Source organism: Seriola dumerili, unplaced genomic scaffold, assembly GCF_002260705.1.
Source record: "Seriola dumerili isolate Sdu_G_001 unplaced genomic scaffold, Sdu_1.0 BDQW01000783.1, whole genome shotgun sequence".
NCBI lineage: Eukaryota > Metazoa > Chordata > Actinopteri > Carangiformes > Carangidae > Seriola > Seriola dumerili.
Window position 1 is genome coordinate 186,134 of NW_019175038.1, and position 20,054 is coordinate 206,187.

General features: G+C 42.6%; 2 protein-coding genes and 1 long non-coding RNA gene across 3 annotated transcripts; 1 reads left to right on the top strand and 2 right to left on the bottom strand.

Moving 5' to 3' along the window:
- Nucleotides 1-373: 373 nt before the first annotated feature.
- On the top strand, nucleotides 374-19,573 carry LOC111236939 (hippocampus abundant transcript-like protein 1). The gene is made up of 12 exons (XM_022765860.1): nucleotides 374-903; nucleotides 4,402-4,494; nucleotides 5,603-5,665; nucleotides 6,054-6,181; nucleotides 7,436-7,550; nucleotides 10,027-10,245; nucleotides 11,275-11,388; nucleotides 16,053-16,124; nucleotides 16,527-16,639; nucleotides 17,451-17,548; nucleotides 17,679-17,821; nucleotides 18,766-19,573. The coding sequence occupies exons 1-12, from the start codon at nucleotides 847-849 to the stop codon at nucleotides 18,994-18,996; spliced, it is 1,446 nt and encodes a 481-aa protein (XP_022621581.1). The 5' UTR covers nucleotides 374-846; the 3' UTR covers nucleotides 18,997-19,573.
- On the bottom strand, nucleotides 4,742-5,657 carry LOC111236940. The gene is made up of 3 exons (XR_002665741.1): nucleotides 5,570-5,657; nucleotides 5,342-5,488; nucleotides 4,742-4,911 (listed from the first exon to the last, which is right to left on the bottom strand). It is a non-coding gene; the product is annotated as an uncharacterized LOC111236940 (long non-coding RNA).
- On the bottom strand, nucleotides 13,126-14,880 carry LOC111236938 (tripartite motif-containing protein 16-like). Its single transcript, XM_022765859.1, has one exon. It carries the CDS (start codon nucleotides 14,848-14,850, stop codon nucleotides 13,186-13,188), a length of 1,665 nt encoding a protein of 554 aa, XP_022621580.1. The 5' UTR covers nucleotides 14,851-14,880; the 3' UTR covers nucleotides 13,126-13,185.
- Nucleotides 19,574-20,054: the final 481 nt, after the last annotated feature.

Here is a 20,054-nt window from a genome sequence, read left to right on the forward strand (position 1 = left end):
GTATTACGCTGGCTGTCTTGACGCTGGTTGTTGTGCAGGTTTGCATTGAAGCCAAAAATTCTTGCACCGCCGAGTCCCGCCTTTCTCCCTCTTGCTAAATAGTGGTCCAGCAGAGTGTTGGCAGCGCGGTTTGCCGCTGGCTCTTCCTGCCAAATACCGAGACTGTCTGTTGACCTGTTTTTCTCACAGGCGGAGCCGTGACAGCGCAACCGTTAAAATACGAACAGTATTTGGTCTTTGCTGTGCGCTGAGACATTAAACATAATGACACCGCGCGTTGCACACAACGCTAAGTTAATAAAACACTCACTGCATTGTAGTGCGGACGGCGGCTCAGCAGGCGGCGCGCTACTTACTGGATACAAAGATAATGAGTTACTATTAACGTCTGTGCTGATCCAGAGTCAGATCTTTTAGCTATGAACTGAGTAATGGAGATTCGAACACGACTATAAGCTGATCTGGGAACTGCTAGCACCACGCGCCGGGGAAAACGCGTTCGATTTGAGAAGAGGAACGACCCATTGGGGCGGTGTTGTCCCTTTTAAGCTATATTTGAAGAACATGAGGTAACTGCCGCCCACCCGGGAGACTGTGATACAAAAAACAACGCGACAAATTGTTAAATTACAATCAGAGCTGAGGAATTTAGGTAAAAACGAAAGCCGAGCCCCCGCCACAGTTTACCGCTCCGGTTGTGAGCCCACTGTAGTCGAAGTCCATGATAGCGCAGCAGAAACGTAGTTACAATCCACACAGCGGGACACCCTGGAAGAGACGGAGAACCCTCAGGAGGATGCCGGGCAACGCGGACTTGATGTGAGCATCGTTACGGCAAGATGTGAGATGAACCGGGAGAAAACAGCGACCGAGGCCAACGACATCATGTTGGTCCGGAGCTCGGTAAGCGGTGCGCTAGCTGGCTCGGTTAGCACGGTCGGCTAATGCTGGTCGGCACGGAAACGTCCATTTAAAAAGAAACATAAACAGCTAGCAGCCCCTGGACCGTGAGCAACACACAGTCATAAAACATTAGAGGTGCTACGTTAATTTGTTTGGCGTCGTTAGCCGTAAATTAACGCTAGGAGCTAATTCACAGGGTTAGCTAGACTGTGAGGCAATGCTTCCGTTTTACTAAACTTAAACCAGCTAACTAGTTCTTTCGTAAGCTAGTTAGGTCAAGTTTACTTTAGGTAAACAATAACAATTAACGGTTAGTTTCACGGAGTCAAACATTAGCTGTCACTCTCTGTTCAGGTATTGGAAGTTTAGTATTGAGATGTTACCTGGAGATACTTTGTTAGTGGTGGAAGAAGTACCAAAATAAAAGTACTAACACTACACTGTATAAGTACTGCATTACGAGTACGAGTCCTGCATTGAAAATGTTATGTAAATAAGAGTATGTAAATAGAATCAGGAAAATGCACGTAAATTATCAAAAGTTCTGAAAAATGTCTCCTGTGACTTACACTGTTGTTCATTACATCATCAGTTCATCATTACTCATGCATGAAAGTAACAGCATAATTTTTATTGCTGTAGTTGGTTGAGGTCGAGCTAATTATGTTGTACAGAACTGCAACCAATGATCATTTTCATTATGGATGAATCTGCTGATTGTTTTCTCGATCGATCAATACATTAATTGATTTGTAATAGTTCAGAATATTGAGAAAAACTCATGAATTTCTCCCGAGCTCAAAGTGACAGCTTCCAGTCAACAGACTGGACCTTAATTATTAAAATCAGTAAAAGGAAAAGCAGCATATCCTAACGTTTCAGAAGCTGGAAGCATCACATTGGGCTTTTTTTTTAAATATATATATATATATAAAATGACTTTTACAATTATAAGAATAGTTTCCAGTCAATTGACTAACTTTTTCCGGTCCAGTAAATTATATGTATACATAAATGTATAGAAAAGCATCATATTTTATCAGCTCTTCATATGCCAGAAATCCTAATTTGTTAAAACAACATGTAACAAGTTGTCAAATGGATGTAGTAGAGTAGAAATGTAGTTAACTAGTTCTTTCTTCAGGTAAAAGTTAATAATCAACAGAGAGTTAATTAAAGGCTGCTGTGTTTGTTGACAAAGGCAAACACAACAGCAGGATGGATCAGTGTTGACTGTGTAAATTTGCGTGTTATCTTTAAAACAGTGCAGTTCTGTGCTACCAGTAAGGCTTCTACTGTAAAACATTAGCTTGTAAAGTAATTAATATGGGGTATGACTTTCAGAGAAAGCAACATATGTGTGGAAAGAGTCATATCATTATTCCAGGTGTTGTCCAAACAAAACGTTCCACTGGACTGTTTGTTGGTTCAGCTTCACATCCAAAGAGTCTTATTATTTTCAGTTGATTATTTATCATTTTTCTGTTTAATCAAGTTCCCAGAGTCCCAGCTGACGTCTTCAAGTATCTTGTTTTGTCCAACTGATATTCAGTTTACATAAATAAACGATAATACAAAACTAATCTAATCTAAGAGATTAGAGAATACTTTTTGTGTTTATGTGATAACTAACTCAGAAGCTGTGAAATTGTTCCAGATGAATGATGATCTCAGCTCCTAAGTGACGTCATTTTGACTTCACGTTAATTTGACAGATTTGTGAACTGAGTTTGGTTTGCAGCTCTCTGTGCAAGGGAGACGAGCACTGACTTCACCCAGCTGATAGACTCTACTGTTAGAGACTGATCAGTAGGTAACACAGGTGAATGTTACTGTACAGCACTGCTCAGCTCTAATGTGACTTATTGTGAAAGTGACAGATAAAATAAAGTCAGGGTCTGTTTTGTACCGTCAGAGTCTCAACACAACAACATGTAGGAATGACCCGGTCTCAGCTCCCTGTTCGGTTCAATGTAGTGAAGCTGCACCACATTAATTTCACGTGTAGTGTCACTGATGACTGTGTGAATTAGTGCTGCAACTAATCACTATTTTCATAATTGATTAATCTGACAGTTAATTATTCGATTAATCACTTTGTCTATAAAATAAAGAATAATTAATAAAAATGAATAGAACTGAAACAGTTAGTCACTCAGTCATTAGTAGTTCTCCAAAACATTAATCAGCAACTATTTTGATAATTGATTAATTGTCTTTCCAGCTTCTCTCAACCCGTCGTTAATACTTAATGTGCATTTGTCATAATAAACTGATTATCTGAAAACTGAATATTACAATAGTAATAATAACTTTATTTATATAGCACAGTTTACAAAGTGCTTTGACAAACGAATCACAAGCAATGATGGTCAAAAGCTGGACAGAGATAAGGTCGAGTTACAGAGGCAGGACAAACAATATGCCTCAATAAAAATAAGAACAATTGGAGGCAGCAGATGTCGCGTGAAAACACACGCACGAAAACACAGTAAAAGCTATAAAAGGTCGATATGGAGACAATAAAAAGACGACATCACATAAAAGCAAGTCTATAAAATGGGTTTAAGACATATGTTACCTCAGGATGTGGATGATGTGCATTTTTATTTTTCTATATTTTATAGAGAAAACTAAAAATGACTGATCGATTAACTGAGAAAATCTGTAGATTAACCAATAGTTAAGGTAATCAGCAATTGCAGGTTACCGTTTTAGCAGATAAAATTGCGCCCGAAGAATTTAGTTTTTTGAATTTTGTCTGCTCTTGTGTGTGTTTGTGTATTTTTTTTTTTTTTTTTTCTACACTAAAATGAAAAGGTGTGCAGGAGATGTGGTGCTCTACACAGTAACTCGAGGGTGATTTCAGACACAGACCTACACCACCTGACCATGTGATTGTGTTTTTTAAATAGTGTAACTTGAGGTTGTATCCTTGTTGACTTCCTGTGTCTGTATCAGAAACAGAAAACAGGCCCAACATCCTGGTTTCTGGACTTTGTTCAGAAAACCCAGAATAAACTTTATCAGCAATTTGAGATTTTTTCTAACTCAAGTTTTTAAAAGAGTGCGTGATACATCAATGTTGTATTAAGGGCCTTTCTTCATTTATTATTGCTCTGCATGCTTATACATGATCTTCATAACTTTGTCATTTTAATCTTATATTCTGTAACTTATAACTGGTGCATTTACAGACTGTGCACATATATACATATATATACACAGTCTGTAGCGGTGTATCCATGACTACAGCTTCTTCTGGCTTCTTGTTGCTTTTCTGACTCCCTAATCCAGTGAATCTTGAAATGAGAACAGTGATAGAAAACAGCGGAGAGGTCAGAGGTCAGATCCCTGATGTAGCTGTATGGACAGACTGCTGGTAGGAGGTGTAATGGTGGAGAGCAGTAGAAGTCTTTCGTTTTATCAGATGCTACAGGAAGTGAGTTAATTCCCACAGATGAATAGTTAATGTTTCTGGCTCTTTTCCCGCCGCAGCCCGTCCGAGGCCGAGCCAGAGTGAGTCACGCGGTGGTGGTGATCTTCCTGGAGTTCTTCGCCTGGGGGCTGCTGACTACGCCCATGCTGAAAGTGAGTAAACACACACACACACACACACACCTCATCCACATCAACACACATCACCAGCTGAGTGTGTCAGGCCTGAACCATAAAGACAGATCAGTGGGTTATCGGAGGGTCAGATCAAAGCCTGCCCGACTACCGACCAATCGGATCACTGGACTCACTGAGTCCTCATTTGTACGGGATCCCGGCATGGACAAAACAGTTGACAATAAAGTGACAAATAATAAAAAGCAATAGATTTTTGCTGTTCCATGTTTTCCACGTGTCACTCTGAACAGTTAATCGCAGTGAATAAATAACTATTAAAGCTTCATTGTACCTGCAGAAGGATTCTGTCATAAACATGCACCACTGCTCATCATGGTTGTGATGTGAGTCTGAATACAGCAGGAGACTGTTGCTTCACACGTCCACAGGAGACTGTAAAAGGCAAATATTAAAATATCAGTCTCTGGATTTAATGAATTGATATCCGATTATTCAAATGAAGATCAATTTTGATCGGACAATCAATTTTTTTAAATTATTATTTCCAAATAGCCCCAGTTGTTGGTTGATTTTTTTTTTTTTTTTGTGAATATATTTTATTGGCTTTTGGGAGTCATCGCAGCACATTACAGAAAAAACATAAACTTGAAATGCTCATGTTATATCCAGCCCCTTGCCCTCCCACTGCCCCAGCTTCATATATTTTTAAACAAATTTAATTTATAAACGACAGTTAATCGATAATCGATCATTCATTGACATTCCCGTCTTGGACCGGTCTCTGTACTGGACACAGATGAAACTGAGGCCCGTGTGAAACGTCTGACCTGTAGAACACTAAGCAGACGAGCATGTGTCTCACCTGTGTGGCTCAGTGTGTCTCCTGCTGCTGTCAGTGAACAGCGTGGAGCCTCAGTCAGAGGACAGTCTGTCCTGTTCTGTCCTCCTCCGTTTGTCCTTCAGCAGCCGGACTCTGCAGGTCTGGGTGCTGCTGTATCACAGTCTGCGTCTTATGAGCAAAAGAAGCACAGTGTGTGTCACGTGTGTGTGTTATTTAAAGCGGTACATACACATTTGTATTCTTAGTCACCATCTTCTTCGTCTTCTGTTGTTGGGGTTTCAGGTCCTCCATGAGACGTTTCCTCAGCACACCTTCCTGATCAACGGCCTGGTTCACGGAGTGAAGGTGAGACCTCTGTCACAGCATCGACACACACTCCAAAATAAAAGACAACAACAGGAAATGATCAGTGATTTAAACAGAGGAGGACAAAATGACACCAAACATTTCACGGATGATAAGAGGAACAGGTGGTGACAGGATGTAAAACCTCATGAAAGGAAATAAAGTGACAGAGAGCTGCTGTCACACATGTTGGTGTATTTACTAAATAAAAAGATATGATTCACAAACATGTGTTAAAAAAAGATCGATCTAGAGCAGTTATTACCTGCTGCTAGTTTTATTTTATTGTTCTGGTGACAAACACATGAACCTTTATTTGTCCAGAGGAATCCGGTTCCAGCCTAACCCTCTTTCTCACTGACGTCTCTCTGTGTCTGGACCTGTGCAGGGTTTCCTGTCCTTCCTGTCAGCTCCTCTGATCGGTGCGCTGTCAGACATCTGGGGCAGGAAGTCCTTCCTCCTCATGACGGTCTTCTTCACCTGTGCCCCCATCCCCTTCATGAGGATCAGCCCCTGGTGAGTTAGTGTGTGTTTGAGTCTGTGTAATGATTGATCGTAAACTGCTCTCCTCTATTTCCTATCACAGTAAACTGAATAGGTTGATCAGACAAAAAGAGACACTTGAAGGCATCACTGTGGACTCTGGGTCTCTTGTTTCTTAGAGAACAGAACAAATCAAATATGAGGCTCATGGTGAGCTGCAGGTCTGCTGCCGGTATGTCGGGTATGTGGAGGGTCTGCTGCAGCCTGGTTCACTCTGCTGGAGTCTGACCAGTCACATGATGTTCATGTGAGCGTGCTCGCTGAGAACAGCCTGTCTGGCAGCAAACATGTTAACCCTGAACACACGAAGACACGATATCCAGATCAGCTTTGCTCTCATCAGACAGGAAACGTGTTTTCACTGCAGCGTCATTGTTCACAGTGAAAGTAGCTCTACTGTAAGATGAAGCTGTCTCACCTCAGGCTGCAGACTGAGATCAGCTGATGCAGAGCCTGAGATCAGTCACATGGTTTGCGCTTCACGTTTCACAAACCCTCAGTTCAGTTCTAAAGGTCGAAAGAAAGTTCTGGACCACTGCAACAAAACATGAGTGTGAATCAGACACTGCAGGAACTCTGGACTTTTATTTTGACATTTTACCTAAAGCAGCTTTAAAGGGACAGGAGCACCACGCTTCTCCTGATGACCAGTCTGTACCTGAATATCTCTCAGGAACACTTTGAGCGAACTTCTTCAAAGTTGGCACAAACATTCACTTGGACTTAAAGATGAACTGATTAGAATTTGGTGGTCAAAGGTCAAAGGTCACTGTGACCGCACAAAACACATTTTTGGCCATAACTCAAGAATTCATTCACTAATCATGACACACTTTAAAACAATTGTCTAAAAGGATAAAATGATGAAGTGATGACATTTTATATCCAAAAGGTTAAAGGTCAACTTCACTGTGACATCATAATGTTCCGTAGAAACACTTCTGGCCATAGAGTTCTGCAGGAATGATCGTAAAACCTGGAAACTAGTTAGCATTTGAGCACTTCCTGTACCTGTAACTTTACCTCCTCTCCAAGCGTCTCACCGTGGCAACATAATACAACAGTGTAAATCCAGACAGCCAGCAGCTGGAGTTTTCATTTTCAAGGTTATGTTGAGCCCATATGTCAGAAGACGGCATGAAAAGGCCGTTTGCTTTGAAAGAAACGTTTCCCTGTGTTACAGTGTGAATGATCTGATGTGTTGTTCCTGTCTGTCTGTCTGTGCAGGTGGTATTTCGCTCTGATCTCAGTCTCAGGGATCTTCGCCGTGACCTTCTCGGTGATCTTCGCCTACGTCGCCGACATCACAGAGGAACACGAGAGGAGCACCGCCTACGGCCTGGTAACCACAGCGTCATACTGCATGTCAGCTGCCGTGTTCACGAAGCATTTATCTGACCGTGAAGAGTTCTCCTAAGTCTCGCTGAAAGTTACTAAGTTAAAGTTTCATCCTGAATCCTCTTCACAAAGCTGCTGAGACCAACTGTTACTGAGGAAAAATTAAAAGCGCAGAGCTGAGAGTTCGACTCTGTTGCTTTAAATGAGTCTCATGGACGAGCTCGTTTACAAGAACCACAGTGATTGGTTGATGAAAGATGAAAACACATGCACAACATCCCGCAGTAATAATAATAATAACACTGAGAAATAAGCATTATTAGATAAGAACGGATTAGGTGCTGTAGTGTGGAGGAGCAGAGATGTCACAGAAAAAGTAATGAAGCATTTCCTTAATTTCATATTTTAACAGACATTAAAAACAGGAATTTATAAATGAACGATTAATCCATCTTTTTCCAGCTGCTTTTCCTATTAGCTTATTGATTAGCTTGATCATTTAGCTTCTCCTGTTAGCCTCTCCACGACACTGGTTTTTCCAGCACTTAAGGCCCAGAGTGTCACGGAGAGGCTAAATGAAGAAGCTAAATGACTGAGCTAATCGATTAGCTAATTCAAAGTTTCCAAAACCTTTAACGATTCTTTGTGATTTGGTCTTAGTGAGTTAGGAGTCCTCGCCTCGACTTCTAACTTCTCCCAGACTTGGGAGCTGCTTTTAGCGCTAAGTGACTCTGTGAATTACTCTTAGTCAAAAAAAATAAGGAGTCCTAAAGTCAGGACGGAGTTTCTCCTCAATCGGCAAGTTCAGCTTCTTGTAGCCTTAAGATGTTTTGTGAATACGGGCTCTGATCACTCAACCGGTTCTGTCGGAGGTGACTGCCGCTTTGTCTCAGAGCGACACCGAAACCAAAGAGACCACATCCTCCCAGGTTCTGAAGCTACAGAGTCAGAGCTGGAGTTGAAGCCTCCCAGCTCTGATTCCTGACTAAATGCTCAGTAATTATGTGGACATAATGGAGCAGCACTGCACACCATGTACTTACAGTAATAGTGTATTGTGTGTGTGTATAATGGAGGTGCTGCTCTGTGCTCACAGAGCTGGCTCTTGTTGTTTCCTGCCATTATAGATGAGCAGAGAATCGGTGTCACGGGCCGGTCAGGAAGCTCTGAGTCATCTGTGGTTCATGTTGAGGCTCAGACGAGAGGGAACAAAGAAATACAATACATACATGTTCATTTATCACATATTTACACACACAAGCTTTCTGAGCTCTGACCTCCTGCTGTGGGTGTTTGCTCGGTGTTTCCCCTCGTCTGATTTTCACCCCCGTCTGATGGTTAAACACCGGTTTAAAACTGAAGTCCTGTTTTCTGTCACGACATGAGATGGTGGCAGTTTGTGTCACAGTTTCAGTCTCAGTTTCAGAATCATCACACACACACACACACACACACACACACTCTCTTTTTCCAGCAGAGTTTTGTATGAAGTGAAGTTCTGGTTCATTTGGCTCAGGTGCTGCACCTTGAGAACACAGTGGCGCATGCAAATTTAAATCTTTTTCTTTTTCTAATTCATTGCATTTCAGTCTTTTGCGATGTTTTTATTGCACATGTTCATATCGCCATGACGATTGAAATCTGATTCATCAGTCAGCACTTCTACCTACAAACGAGTTTACGGCTTAAAGTTTTAGATTCGGAAGTAGAGAATTATATGTCTATGGAAAATATTCTTAACTGTCGCATAGCAAGAATATTGCATCTTTTATATATATATATACTATAGAAAATCATTATACCCATTCGAAACGAGTACGAGTTGAAATCAAAACCTATTTAAAAAAAAAAAAAAAAAGACATGTTCCAGATTCGTTTACTAATTTTCCTTTTTACAGCATCAAATGACAAAAAAGGCGACAGCTCTGAAAAATATTAAGAAATGCAAAACTAGGATATCGGGGTTAGAAAAGTTTTTAATACCTTGTCCAGAATTTTTAAGATGTTATTTTCACTTTGATTATGAGGGTTATAATGTGAATATACAGCTCAAAAAGTTTTAATTTTAATTTCCAGGGTGTAATCTGGCAAAAGGTTAAGATTTTCACATGGTATGACGACTTTCTAGTGTGTGTGTGTGTGTGTGTGTGTGTGTGTGTGTGTGTGTGTGTGTGTGTGTGTGTGTGTGTGTCTCAGTGAAGTGTCAGCTCAATAATGAATGTGACTGCACTTCTTAGAAAAAGCTCTGCAGTGAACCGGCACATGTGGAAACTGTGAGATTTGGTGTTCCTGTCTTTCTGAAACGAGTCATGATGTGAGCCACAGTCCATCCATCCATCCCCCCCCCCCCCCCCAACACATTACAGCCACAGACATTTTCCTCACCTTCATCCCTGCGAGTCTCCAGATCCGGTTCCTCCTCATGGTTCTGGTCCCACACTCTCTCCTCCTCTCACTCCGTGTGTTCTGTGTCTCCTCAGGTGTCGGCGACCTTCGCGGCCAGCTTGGTGACGAGCCCGGCCATCGGAGCCTACCTGTCGACCCGCTACGACGACAGCCTGGTGGTCCTGGTCGCCACGGTGATCGCGGTGGCCGACATCGCCTTCGTGTTCTTCGTCGTCCCCGAGTCTCTGCCGGACAAGATGAGGCTGACGTCCTGGGGCTTCCCCATCTCCTGGGAGCAAGCCGACCCCTTCGCTGTGAGTTCAGAGACTGAAACACCACAGTGTGACAGCACGAGGTCAGAGGTCACATATAGCTTGTTTTTAACCAGCTCTCTGTCACACAGTAAGTCAAAGGAGAAAACAACATTATACCAACACTGCACATTTTAAATCTGTCCGTTCAATACCCAGTTTGTTCTGTGAAGGTCGACACTTGACTGAGTTTTTTTTAGCCTCTCTTGTGTCTGTGTATAAACCTTTAATAACTGTGTCTAACAGACTCTTTGTTAATGTGTTAATAACAGCTCTGACTCATGTGGCAGCTGCTGTGTGAACACATGATGAACGACAACAGTGAAACAGCTGGACTCATAGAAAAATATATGTATGAATATATTTACGAAGAGCCCTCATTTACAATCAGAATACTTTATTGATCCCCAGGGAGAAATCAGTTAGAATTACTTCCTCGGCAAAGACTAGAGAAGTAGAATATAAAGATAAGATATTAAAACATGTCCTTATACTGTGAATAAGACAGAGGGATGTGACCAATCATATGTTTAGAGCAGAAGAGGCTTTTCATAAATGCTGCTCCAAAGAATGAGAATGACTCATGATCAGATGAAGATAGAAACTTAAAATCACGTCTAGAAGACTAAAAACACACGTGTGTCACTGTCTGTGTGGAAGTTTTCTTTATGTATTATTTCTATATTTCTTTCTTTATCAACTTTTATCTATAAAATAATGCAAAGGTTAGTTTTTTAGCTGAGGTTGAGCTGATTCTGAATCTGTGCTTTTATTAGGAAAAACACAAAGGAATGAAAAAAAGGAAAAGTCTTATTGTGGGTCTCAGAGGGTTAATATATATAATATATAATATATTAAGAAGAAAAATAAACATTCATATCTTGATTGTTTGGTGTGTTAATAATAAGATGACAGGATTCCCACCAGGTACTCTGTCTGCCAAATGATTGATTGATTGATTGACTGACTGACTGACTGACTGACAGTCATATGGGTAGATTGCGCTGACAGCTGCTGGTGTTGTGTGTTCAGTCTCTGCGTCGTGTGGGGAAAGACACCACGGTGCTGCTGATCTGCGTCACAGTGTTCCTCTCCTACCTGCCTGAGGCCGGACAGTACTCCAGCTTCTTCCTCTACCTGAGACAGGTAACACACACACACACACACACACACAATCCCTAGATATTAACCCTTAAATTGATTCTAACCTTCACCTTAAAACCACGTCTCCACTTGTCAACGATCGGTGGAGGTGGTGAGGCGTTTACCAGCTCATCACGCAGAAAAACAGATCTTAAAGCTTAAAGCGACTTCAAGTAACTACTGTCAAAAAAACTAGAGCAGGTAATCAGACGTTGATGTGGCTCCGACATCGTCTCTGTTTAAATCCGGGGAATTCAAACACCGGTGAAACCAGCTCCAGTATCGTTTCTTATGCTGCGCTGCGCTCGCCGCTCGGTTCAGAGCGCTGTCCGCTTAAATCGCGGAGGACAGAGCAAAAATGGGCGGAGTTTTCAAAACTTGTAGCGGGACCATAGACTGTATATGAGCGGACACATCCGCACTGCAGGAAGCCTCCGGTGTGTTCAGTTGCTGAAAGACGCATCTTTCCTGTGCTCAGAGGAAAGCGTTAGCGCTACATTCACACATAGTGCCGACCTACAACCCGCCACAGACTGTTACAACCACGGACATCTTAAAACACACCTGACATACCTGGGTAGAAATCTGTCGCCAAGAGATGGCTTATATTTCAGAGACACAAAGGATCGGTTTCTCCTCCATTTTCGTTTTGTGCCGTATTTCGGTTGCTGTGTTTCAATTGGCTGCAATGGCTCGCTGGACAGCAGGTGCGTCCAGGTGCGGCGCAAGCGATTAGAAGTAATGGTTTTCAGAGCGCAGCGGTGCCGACAGTATTAGTGTCATAAAAATCATAAATAATGCATCTGCAGGTTAAAGTTTCTGACTTTTTGAATTGTGATTCACCAACATGAAAATAGAGAGAATAGAATGAACAGACAGAATCTGCACATTTTCCATTTGTTGGTGACTTCAACATATTTCACTTCCTGTATTCTAGACTCTGTTTATTGACTGAGCACAGAAACAAAATCTTGGTTTTAAAAATGCATCAAGTGAAAGAAAATTGCTCATTCCTCTGTGCCGAAGCTGTCGTAGTGAAGGAAGCTGAAAGGACAGAGACTGACTGACAGATGTTCTTCTGTTCTCAACATGAACTCTTAAATTAGTTTCACATTTCCTCCGTCAGCTTTGAGTCAGATCCTGGAATGAAGACAGAAGGAAATATTTGATTTATTCTTTAGGAAGAACGGCTTTATTGAGTGTTTCCATGAACAGATTCACTTCATCCACACAATCAGTTTGTTTCACATGAATCTCAGAGAGGGAAAAGAAAATAATGAATCATCTCCTCATTGATTATTATCATGATAATGACACTTTGATCAAACCTCATAGACCTTATTGTGAGTGGATTTGAACAACAACAACATCTGATCTGACAAACACACGAATGTAAATGTAATTCTAGATTTCTGTCTTTACACAGTGAGAACAAAACATCTGTGATAAAGGAAGGTCTGGTGATTTCTCTGTTCAGACCCAAACAACAACATACAAACACATCAACACAAACATCCAACAAACACTCAGAGCTCAGAGAAGTTTGTGTTCTCATGTGGAGAAATGTGAGTTCAGGAGAAACTAACATCATCATGAGCAGTGATATCCTCCATGGCTCCAGATCGGCCTAAAGTCACTCCTACATCGACACCACAAGAAATGAGAAGAGCTCAAAGCACCACCCGTGATGTTTGATTGACAGGTGATCTCTGTGCCGCGCACAAACACAACAACCAGCTCTTAGCAACAATGATGGAGACACAATAACTTTAGGAACCAAATACAAATCTGGACTTTTATCTATGTGAGCTTATAAAACTCAGCTGTGCCTCCATCACCCCAGTAAAGACAGAGTCCAGCATAGAGAGGCTGAGGGAATGTGGTCTGGACTCTGTGGAGGAGAGTCATGGTTTCAGAGACGCTGTAGAAGGACAGAACACCTGCTGTGTGATCCAGGTACACTCCTACTCTGGAGGACAGAGGACCTGAGACTGGAGTGATGATGCTGTTGAATCTAAATGAAAAACTGTTTTGATCACAATCTAACGACCAAGATTTGTCATTATATCCAAATAAAGTTCCCCCCCCTGCTCTGCTGATATTCTTGTATGAGACTGATACAAAAACTCCTCCTCCTCTCCACTCCACCTCCCAGTAACAACGTCCAGTCAGACTCTCTCTACTCAGGACCTGAGGATATGAAGTGAATCTGTCTGGATGATCAGGATAAGACTGTTGTTGACTCATTACTGTTGCTTTTCTGTTTCCCTCAGATAATAACAGACGTGTATTTGCTGTGTTTGGATCCAGTGTGATTTCCTGTGAATATCTTAAGAAGTCAGCTCTGGTCTTGGGCTCTGGTTGTGACAGTAAAACATCCACTTCAGTCAGTGTCAGTGAGATGTTTGTCCATGTCTCTGTCAGGACGTCCTGTAGTTTCTCTCTGAGCTGTGACACAGCTGCTGTCACGTCCTCAAAGTGTCTCAGAGGACGGACATTGATGGCGGATGAGTCTGTAGAGTCACTGAGTGGTGACAGTGAGGGGTAGTTGTGTAGAAAGTGGTTGTGATCCTCTGTGTGTGAGAGCTGCTTCAGCTCAGCGTCTTTCCTCTTCAGCTCAGCGATCTCCTGCTGCAGCTTCTCCTGAAGCTCTTTGACTCGACCGGCTTCAGTTTCCTGCTGGGATCTGATCTGCTGCTTCACATCAGAGCGTCTTTTCTCCATGAGACGGATCAGCTCAGTGAAGATCTTCTCGCTGTCCTCCACTGCTTCATCAGCAGAGCCGTTGAGAGCCTCCACCTCCTGTTGAAGCAGCTTCACATCTTTCTGTCTGTCCTGGATTCTCTGCTGGATCTCTTGTCGCCTCAGCTGGAGCTCTCTCTGCCTCTCAGTCCTTTCTGCTGCAGCTGAGACTGTGTCGTGGCCTTTATGTTCATCCACAGAGCAGAGATAACAGATACACTGCTGATCGGTGCGGCAGAACATCTTCATCACCTCATCGTGACGAGAGCAGATGTTCTGCTGGAGCTTCTCGGAGGGCTCCACCAGCTTGTGTTTCTTTAACTGAGCTACATCATGATGAGGCTGCAGGTGATTCTCACAGTAAGAGACCAGACAAACCAGACAGGATTTAACAGCTTTCAGTTTCCTCCCAGTGCAGACATCACAGGCCACGTCTTCAGGTCCAGCATAGCAGTGATCAGCAGCAGCAGCTTGGAGTCCAGTCTTCTTCAGCTGCTCCACTAAAGCTGCTAACATGGTGTTTTTCCCCAGGACAGGCCTCGGTGTGAAGGTCTGCCTACACTGAGGGCAGCTGTGGATTCTCTTCTCATCCTCTTCATCCCAGAAGCTTTTAATACAGTTCATGCAGTAGCTGTGTCCACAGGGAACAGCCACCGGATCCTTCAGTAGATCCAGACAGATGGAACAAGACAAGATTTCCAGCTGATCTCCTTTCTGTGCCATTTCAGCTCTCGGTGACAACGACTGTCTGAGTTTCACTTCCTCAGAACTGAAGAAGGAAGAAGAGGGAGGGACATCAGGCTTTGACTCAGTCCAGGAAGTGGTTTGATGCTGTGTGTTTAACCCTTTTCTACACTCCAGCTCATTTCTCATTTGAAAAGACTGATCAACTTGTAGGTGATAAACTCTTCTTGAGACGTCTGGGTTCAGACACGGTTCCTTGGTTTAGAGGGAGAATAGAGAAATGAATCGCTGCTGTAGCAGCAATTACATTTTCAAATATTGTTTTGACTGTTTGAAGTATTTTCGGATTAAAACAGGTTAAATTCAGAATGTAACTCTTACTCCCACAGGACATGAACGCACCATATCATTTACCTAGGAAGCTGGTGACATGTTAAGTTCTGTCCTTATTTGTTTTGCTGATTTCTACGTCAATCTCTAATAAGAATGTTTTATTCCACACAGAAAATGTCTCTAATACAGCGTTCACACCATCCAAACAATTACAACTCAAACCAAGAATAATTATAGCTATCCAGGTCCAAGCAGCTCACAAGCCTTTAAACACCACATGTAAGAATTACTCTTGAAGTTTTGCTGAAGCAGGACTTTGGTGTGAAAGTCCTGAAGAAAATCACACGTCATTCTGCTGGTTTCAGGAGAATCATCGGATCATTTGGTGACTTTGAATCCAACACTGAGCAAAAAAGAAAATGTGCATACAGTACAAATCACAACAAGATAATTAATATCACTGAGGCCTCACCGTTTACTAACTAGATGATTTAGACCTAAATTTCATGAGAATCGGATGAACTGCCTCGGACTTCTTCATTTTGGGTTTTAAGTTTGATTTTTTTTAAATATGGCTGGAAAATTAAACATTTTTACAACGAGGTCAAAGTGCAAAGATCCAGATGATTTCAGAGATCAGAACAACAGAGCTTTGACAGTAGCCCGAGCCGTTTTTGGAGGAAATTGCACAAACGCACACAACTTCCGGTCAGGATTTTCACAATAAAACAGAAACAGAAGTCGGGTCGAGATTGAGATCGTGGACTGTGATTCCACCTAAACACACTCTTCAGTCATCCGGGTTTACAACCTGTTTTGAATCATTTCCTCTCAATCAAACATGATGTTAAAGGTGTTTCTCTGTGAAGTCTTGTGTTCACTTTTGTTTCTGTCTCTTTGTGTGTCAGGTGATCGAGTTTTCTCCTGCAGCCATCGCCGCCTTCATCGCCATGGTGGGAATCCTCTCTATAGTCGCTCAGGTACTGAAGCAACCAGCTGCAGGAGCTTCTTAACCACCTGGTCCTGGAGGAATCAATATTACTTCACATTATTGATATTATTGATAATATGAAAACACACATTGATCAATTGATTTATCTCAATAGAAGCTTTCACATGACGCAGCTGTTAAATCATCAATGTCTGATGATGATGAGGATGTGATGAAGGTACAGTCTGTTGATTGACAGTGTGGTGTAAAATCAGTGATGCGTTCAGGATCTCTCTCAGTCGCGTGTTAAAGACACTGCTGCTCAGATGTGAGATGTGTGTCTCACAGTTAGAAGATGAAATAATGTTCAGATTGTGTTGTGAATCTGTGACTCTAGTCCTGTACCACCATCATCATCATCATCACCACCATCATCTTCTCTCTGTGTCAGACTCTCCTCCTCAGTGTTTTGATGAGGACCATCGGGAACAAGAACACGGTTCTTCTGGGTCTGGGCTTTCAGCTCTTCCAGCTGGCCTGGTACGGCTTCGGCTCCGAGCCCTGGTGAGTCCAGCCGCCGACGCCGTCGCCATCAGCTTCAGTTTGTGACAATTTATTTGGGTCATTTCTCACATTATAGATATTTGATTTATAAAATGATAAGTATTGATAACCTGCCTGTCTCTCAGGAGGCCACAACATTAAACTCGGCCGTTCATTCACATTTGAAGACGATAACATATAGTACGGCTCCCACTAATGACTTTTGTCAAACCACTAATCTATGGACTATTTTATCAAATAGACAATTAATCAAAACGATTCATTTTCCTCCAGAAAATCTAAATGACATGATCAATAAGTCCAGACTCAGGTGTGAACATTTTCTCTAACACTTAATTCAGTGTAACTTCTGAGGCAGCAGCAGCAGCGACTTCATGAGAGTATTTATCAGCTACAAGGACCAAAGACATTAAGAACCGGTGTTTGGATAAAGTTCTTACGGTTCTTTTACTTGTTGTTGCAGTCACAGTAACGTTCAGCGCTAGTCGTCGTCTGCTCCAGTCGTCCTCAGTTATCAGTTCAGTTAGCAGAGCGAGCAGAGGACTGAGCGACCTAAATGATTAATACAAAACACATATATGGAGCTTAATAGTGACTGAGCGCCACAAATAAATCAATGTGTGGGAAACGATCTGTTGTCGTCCATTATGGCGACTAATCACAGCAGCACTAATAGATAATAATAATATTGATAATCTGCTTTGTTAATATCAAGGTTATTGAATTTCTGAAAACCTAAACTCTGTAAGAAAACTTTATTTAAACGTCTGCGGACACATTAATGTTTGTTTGTTGTCTTTGTCCTCGTCAGGATGATGTGGGCAGCAGGAACTGTAGCAGCCATGTCCTCCATCACCTTCCCAGCAGTCTCTGCTCTGGTGTCACACAGCGCGTCACCTGACCAGCAAGGTGAGTACCCCTGTCTGTCTGTCTGTCTGTCTGTCTGTCTGTCTGACTGACTGACTGACTGACTGACTGACTGAGTGACTGAGTGTGTGAGGGGAGGAGGAGCCCTCTAACACATGGTGTGTGTGTCCAGGTGTGGTTCAGGGGATGATCACCGGGATCAGAGGTCTGTGTAACGGTCTGGGTCCGTGTCTCTACGGCTTCATCTTCTTCCTCTTCAACGTGGAGCTGAACGACATGGGGCCGATGGCGGGAAGACCCACGCAGAACACAGAGGTACACACACGTATAAACACACACACATTCTTTTACAGGATCATTTATACAGAAACTTTTAAAACAGAGTCAGAGAGAGTGGAGCTCAAATACTGGGTCTTCCCCAGCAGCCACTCTTGTTGTTGTTGTTTCCCATGATGCACCACTGCTGCCGCTCCAGTCCAGCATTTGCAGCCGAGATGGTTTCAGGAGCAAAACGTGAATCCACACAAATGAAGAGTGAAGTTTCTGACATGCTGGAGTTTTGTTATTCACGTCCACAGGAAGTTATCACAGAACCAGAAGAGGAGAAATGATGGGGAGGTTTTGGATCATGGATTTTAATTTCTTGTTTTGTTTTTTCAGACGTTTGTTCTCCACTCGTTCTGTTTCAGACACTTTATCAAAAAGCAAGCATTTGTTCTGAGGTGGGAAAAGATGAAATATTTAAACTTTACTGACGTTTGAAATGTTGGAAATGTCTGGAAGCAGCAGATGTTTGAAGTAGTTTGTGCTGTGGTCCAGCAGAGGGCGCTCTTACACTTCACTACCAGTAAACTAAGATAATCGATAGAAATGGATGGATGGAGTGTAGCGAACAGAGCCGTGCTGATTGGACGATCAGGACCAGGAAGTTTAAGTGTTGTAGATGGTAAAATGACCAACAGGCTGTTTACTGACTTATCACAGAGTCTTCAGGTCAAAAAAGAGAAATCTGAAATTTCAGGGGAAAAAGTCGTAATATTACGAGAATTAAAAATGTAAAATCATCGCCTCCTCATGAAACGCCATGTTTGTTGTTTGTTTCCTGTTTGAGCAGCGAGTCAGCGTCACAGAGTCTGTTCATCTGAACGTAGTTTTTAATCAGGGTTCAATTTGAAGCCGATCCCTGGGTCTTTGATATTTCAAAATAAAAGTGTTTATATTTTTACCTGCTGTATAATGATGTGTCTCTGTGTCCGTAGAAGTCCGTCATCCCCGGCCCTCCCTTCCTGTTCGGAGCGTGCGCCGTTGTATTCGCTCTCATTGTCGCCATCTTCATCCCCGAGCACCACCGGCTGGCCGACGTCAAGACCTGCTCCGCCCGCAAGTCCAGCGGCGGCGCTGCTGCGCACGCTCAGAACGCCAGCCCTCTGGCCACGCCCACCAGCGACGCGGAGGACATCGAGCCGCTCCTGCAGGACAGCAGCATGTGACTGACAGCCGGCCCGGCAAATCGCGGCGCTGAGGCCTGAGCTCTACTCTGCAAGTCCCGCCCCTTTTAAAACAAACCGATTTCAGCTTTTATTTTTTTCATTTTTCTTTTGTTTCCTCACATCCAGAGTCAGGTGACGTTAGACGGCAACCACGCTGACGAGCTGATGTTCTTCTGATTTACATGACAGATTCACAGCCTCGTTTTCTTTTAGCTGCACAAGCTTCGTCTTAATAAAAGTTTAGATGGAGTTTGTTTGTAGTTAAAATATTAAAGGAGCAGCTGCTGCTTCTGGTTCAGACTTCCACCTTTTTCTTGTCTTTGCAGAAATCTGAACCAGAGTTAACGCAGCAACACACAACATTTACATTATTAATATAAAGAAGCCATTCTTCTACTTTAGATCAACTTCCACCATTGTTTATACCTAAAGCCATTTTCAGCTCCTTGCCCAGGTGAGCTCGGGCAGGTACGACCAAAGGGCTTTGAACCATTCATGAGTCTGTCGCCATGAAACTCAGAATGAACACAAGTCAGAGAAAAACCAGAACCTGGTCTGGACTGAACCGGTCTAGACCGGACTGAACTGGTCTGGACTGAACCGGTCTGGACTGGTCCGGTCCGGTCCGGTCAGAGTAAGAGCAGATGAACCTGAAACTTGGAAACATTTTCAAATGTTGAAATAACCAAAACTCTTAATTTAAAAGTGTGATGAGGTCGTTGATCACTGAAGGAGAGAAACATCTTACTACAGGCGGCTGTTGGTGTTTTCCCGCTGAAACATCATCTTTAGATCAGATTGAACTTCACTCAGACAGAAACTCTCGGGGTTTCTCCCGTATGTTTGACCAGACATCAGAATAGAGGGACAGGTGTGACAGGGAGGAGCATCAGGTGCATGATTCACATCACAGCTGCAGCAATTAGTCAGGAAATGAATCATCAACTAATTTGATAATCTGTTAATTATTTCAGTCGTTTTTCAAGCAAAGATGCCAAATATTCAGCTCCTTCTTTCTTTTCTTTAACTTTATTATTACAAATAAATGATTAATGATG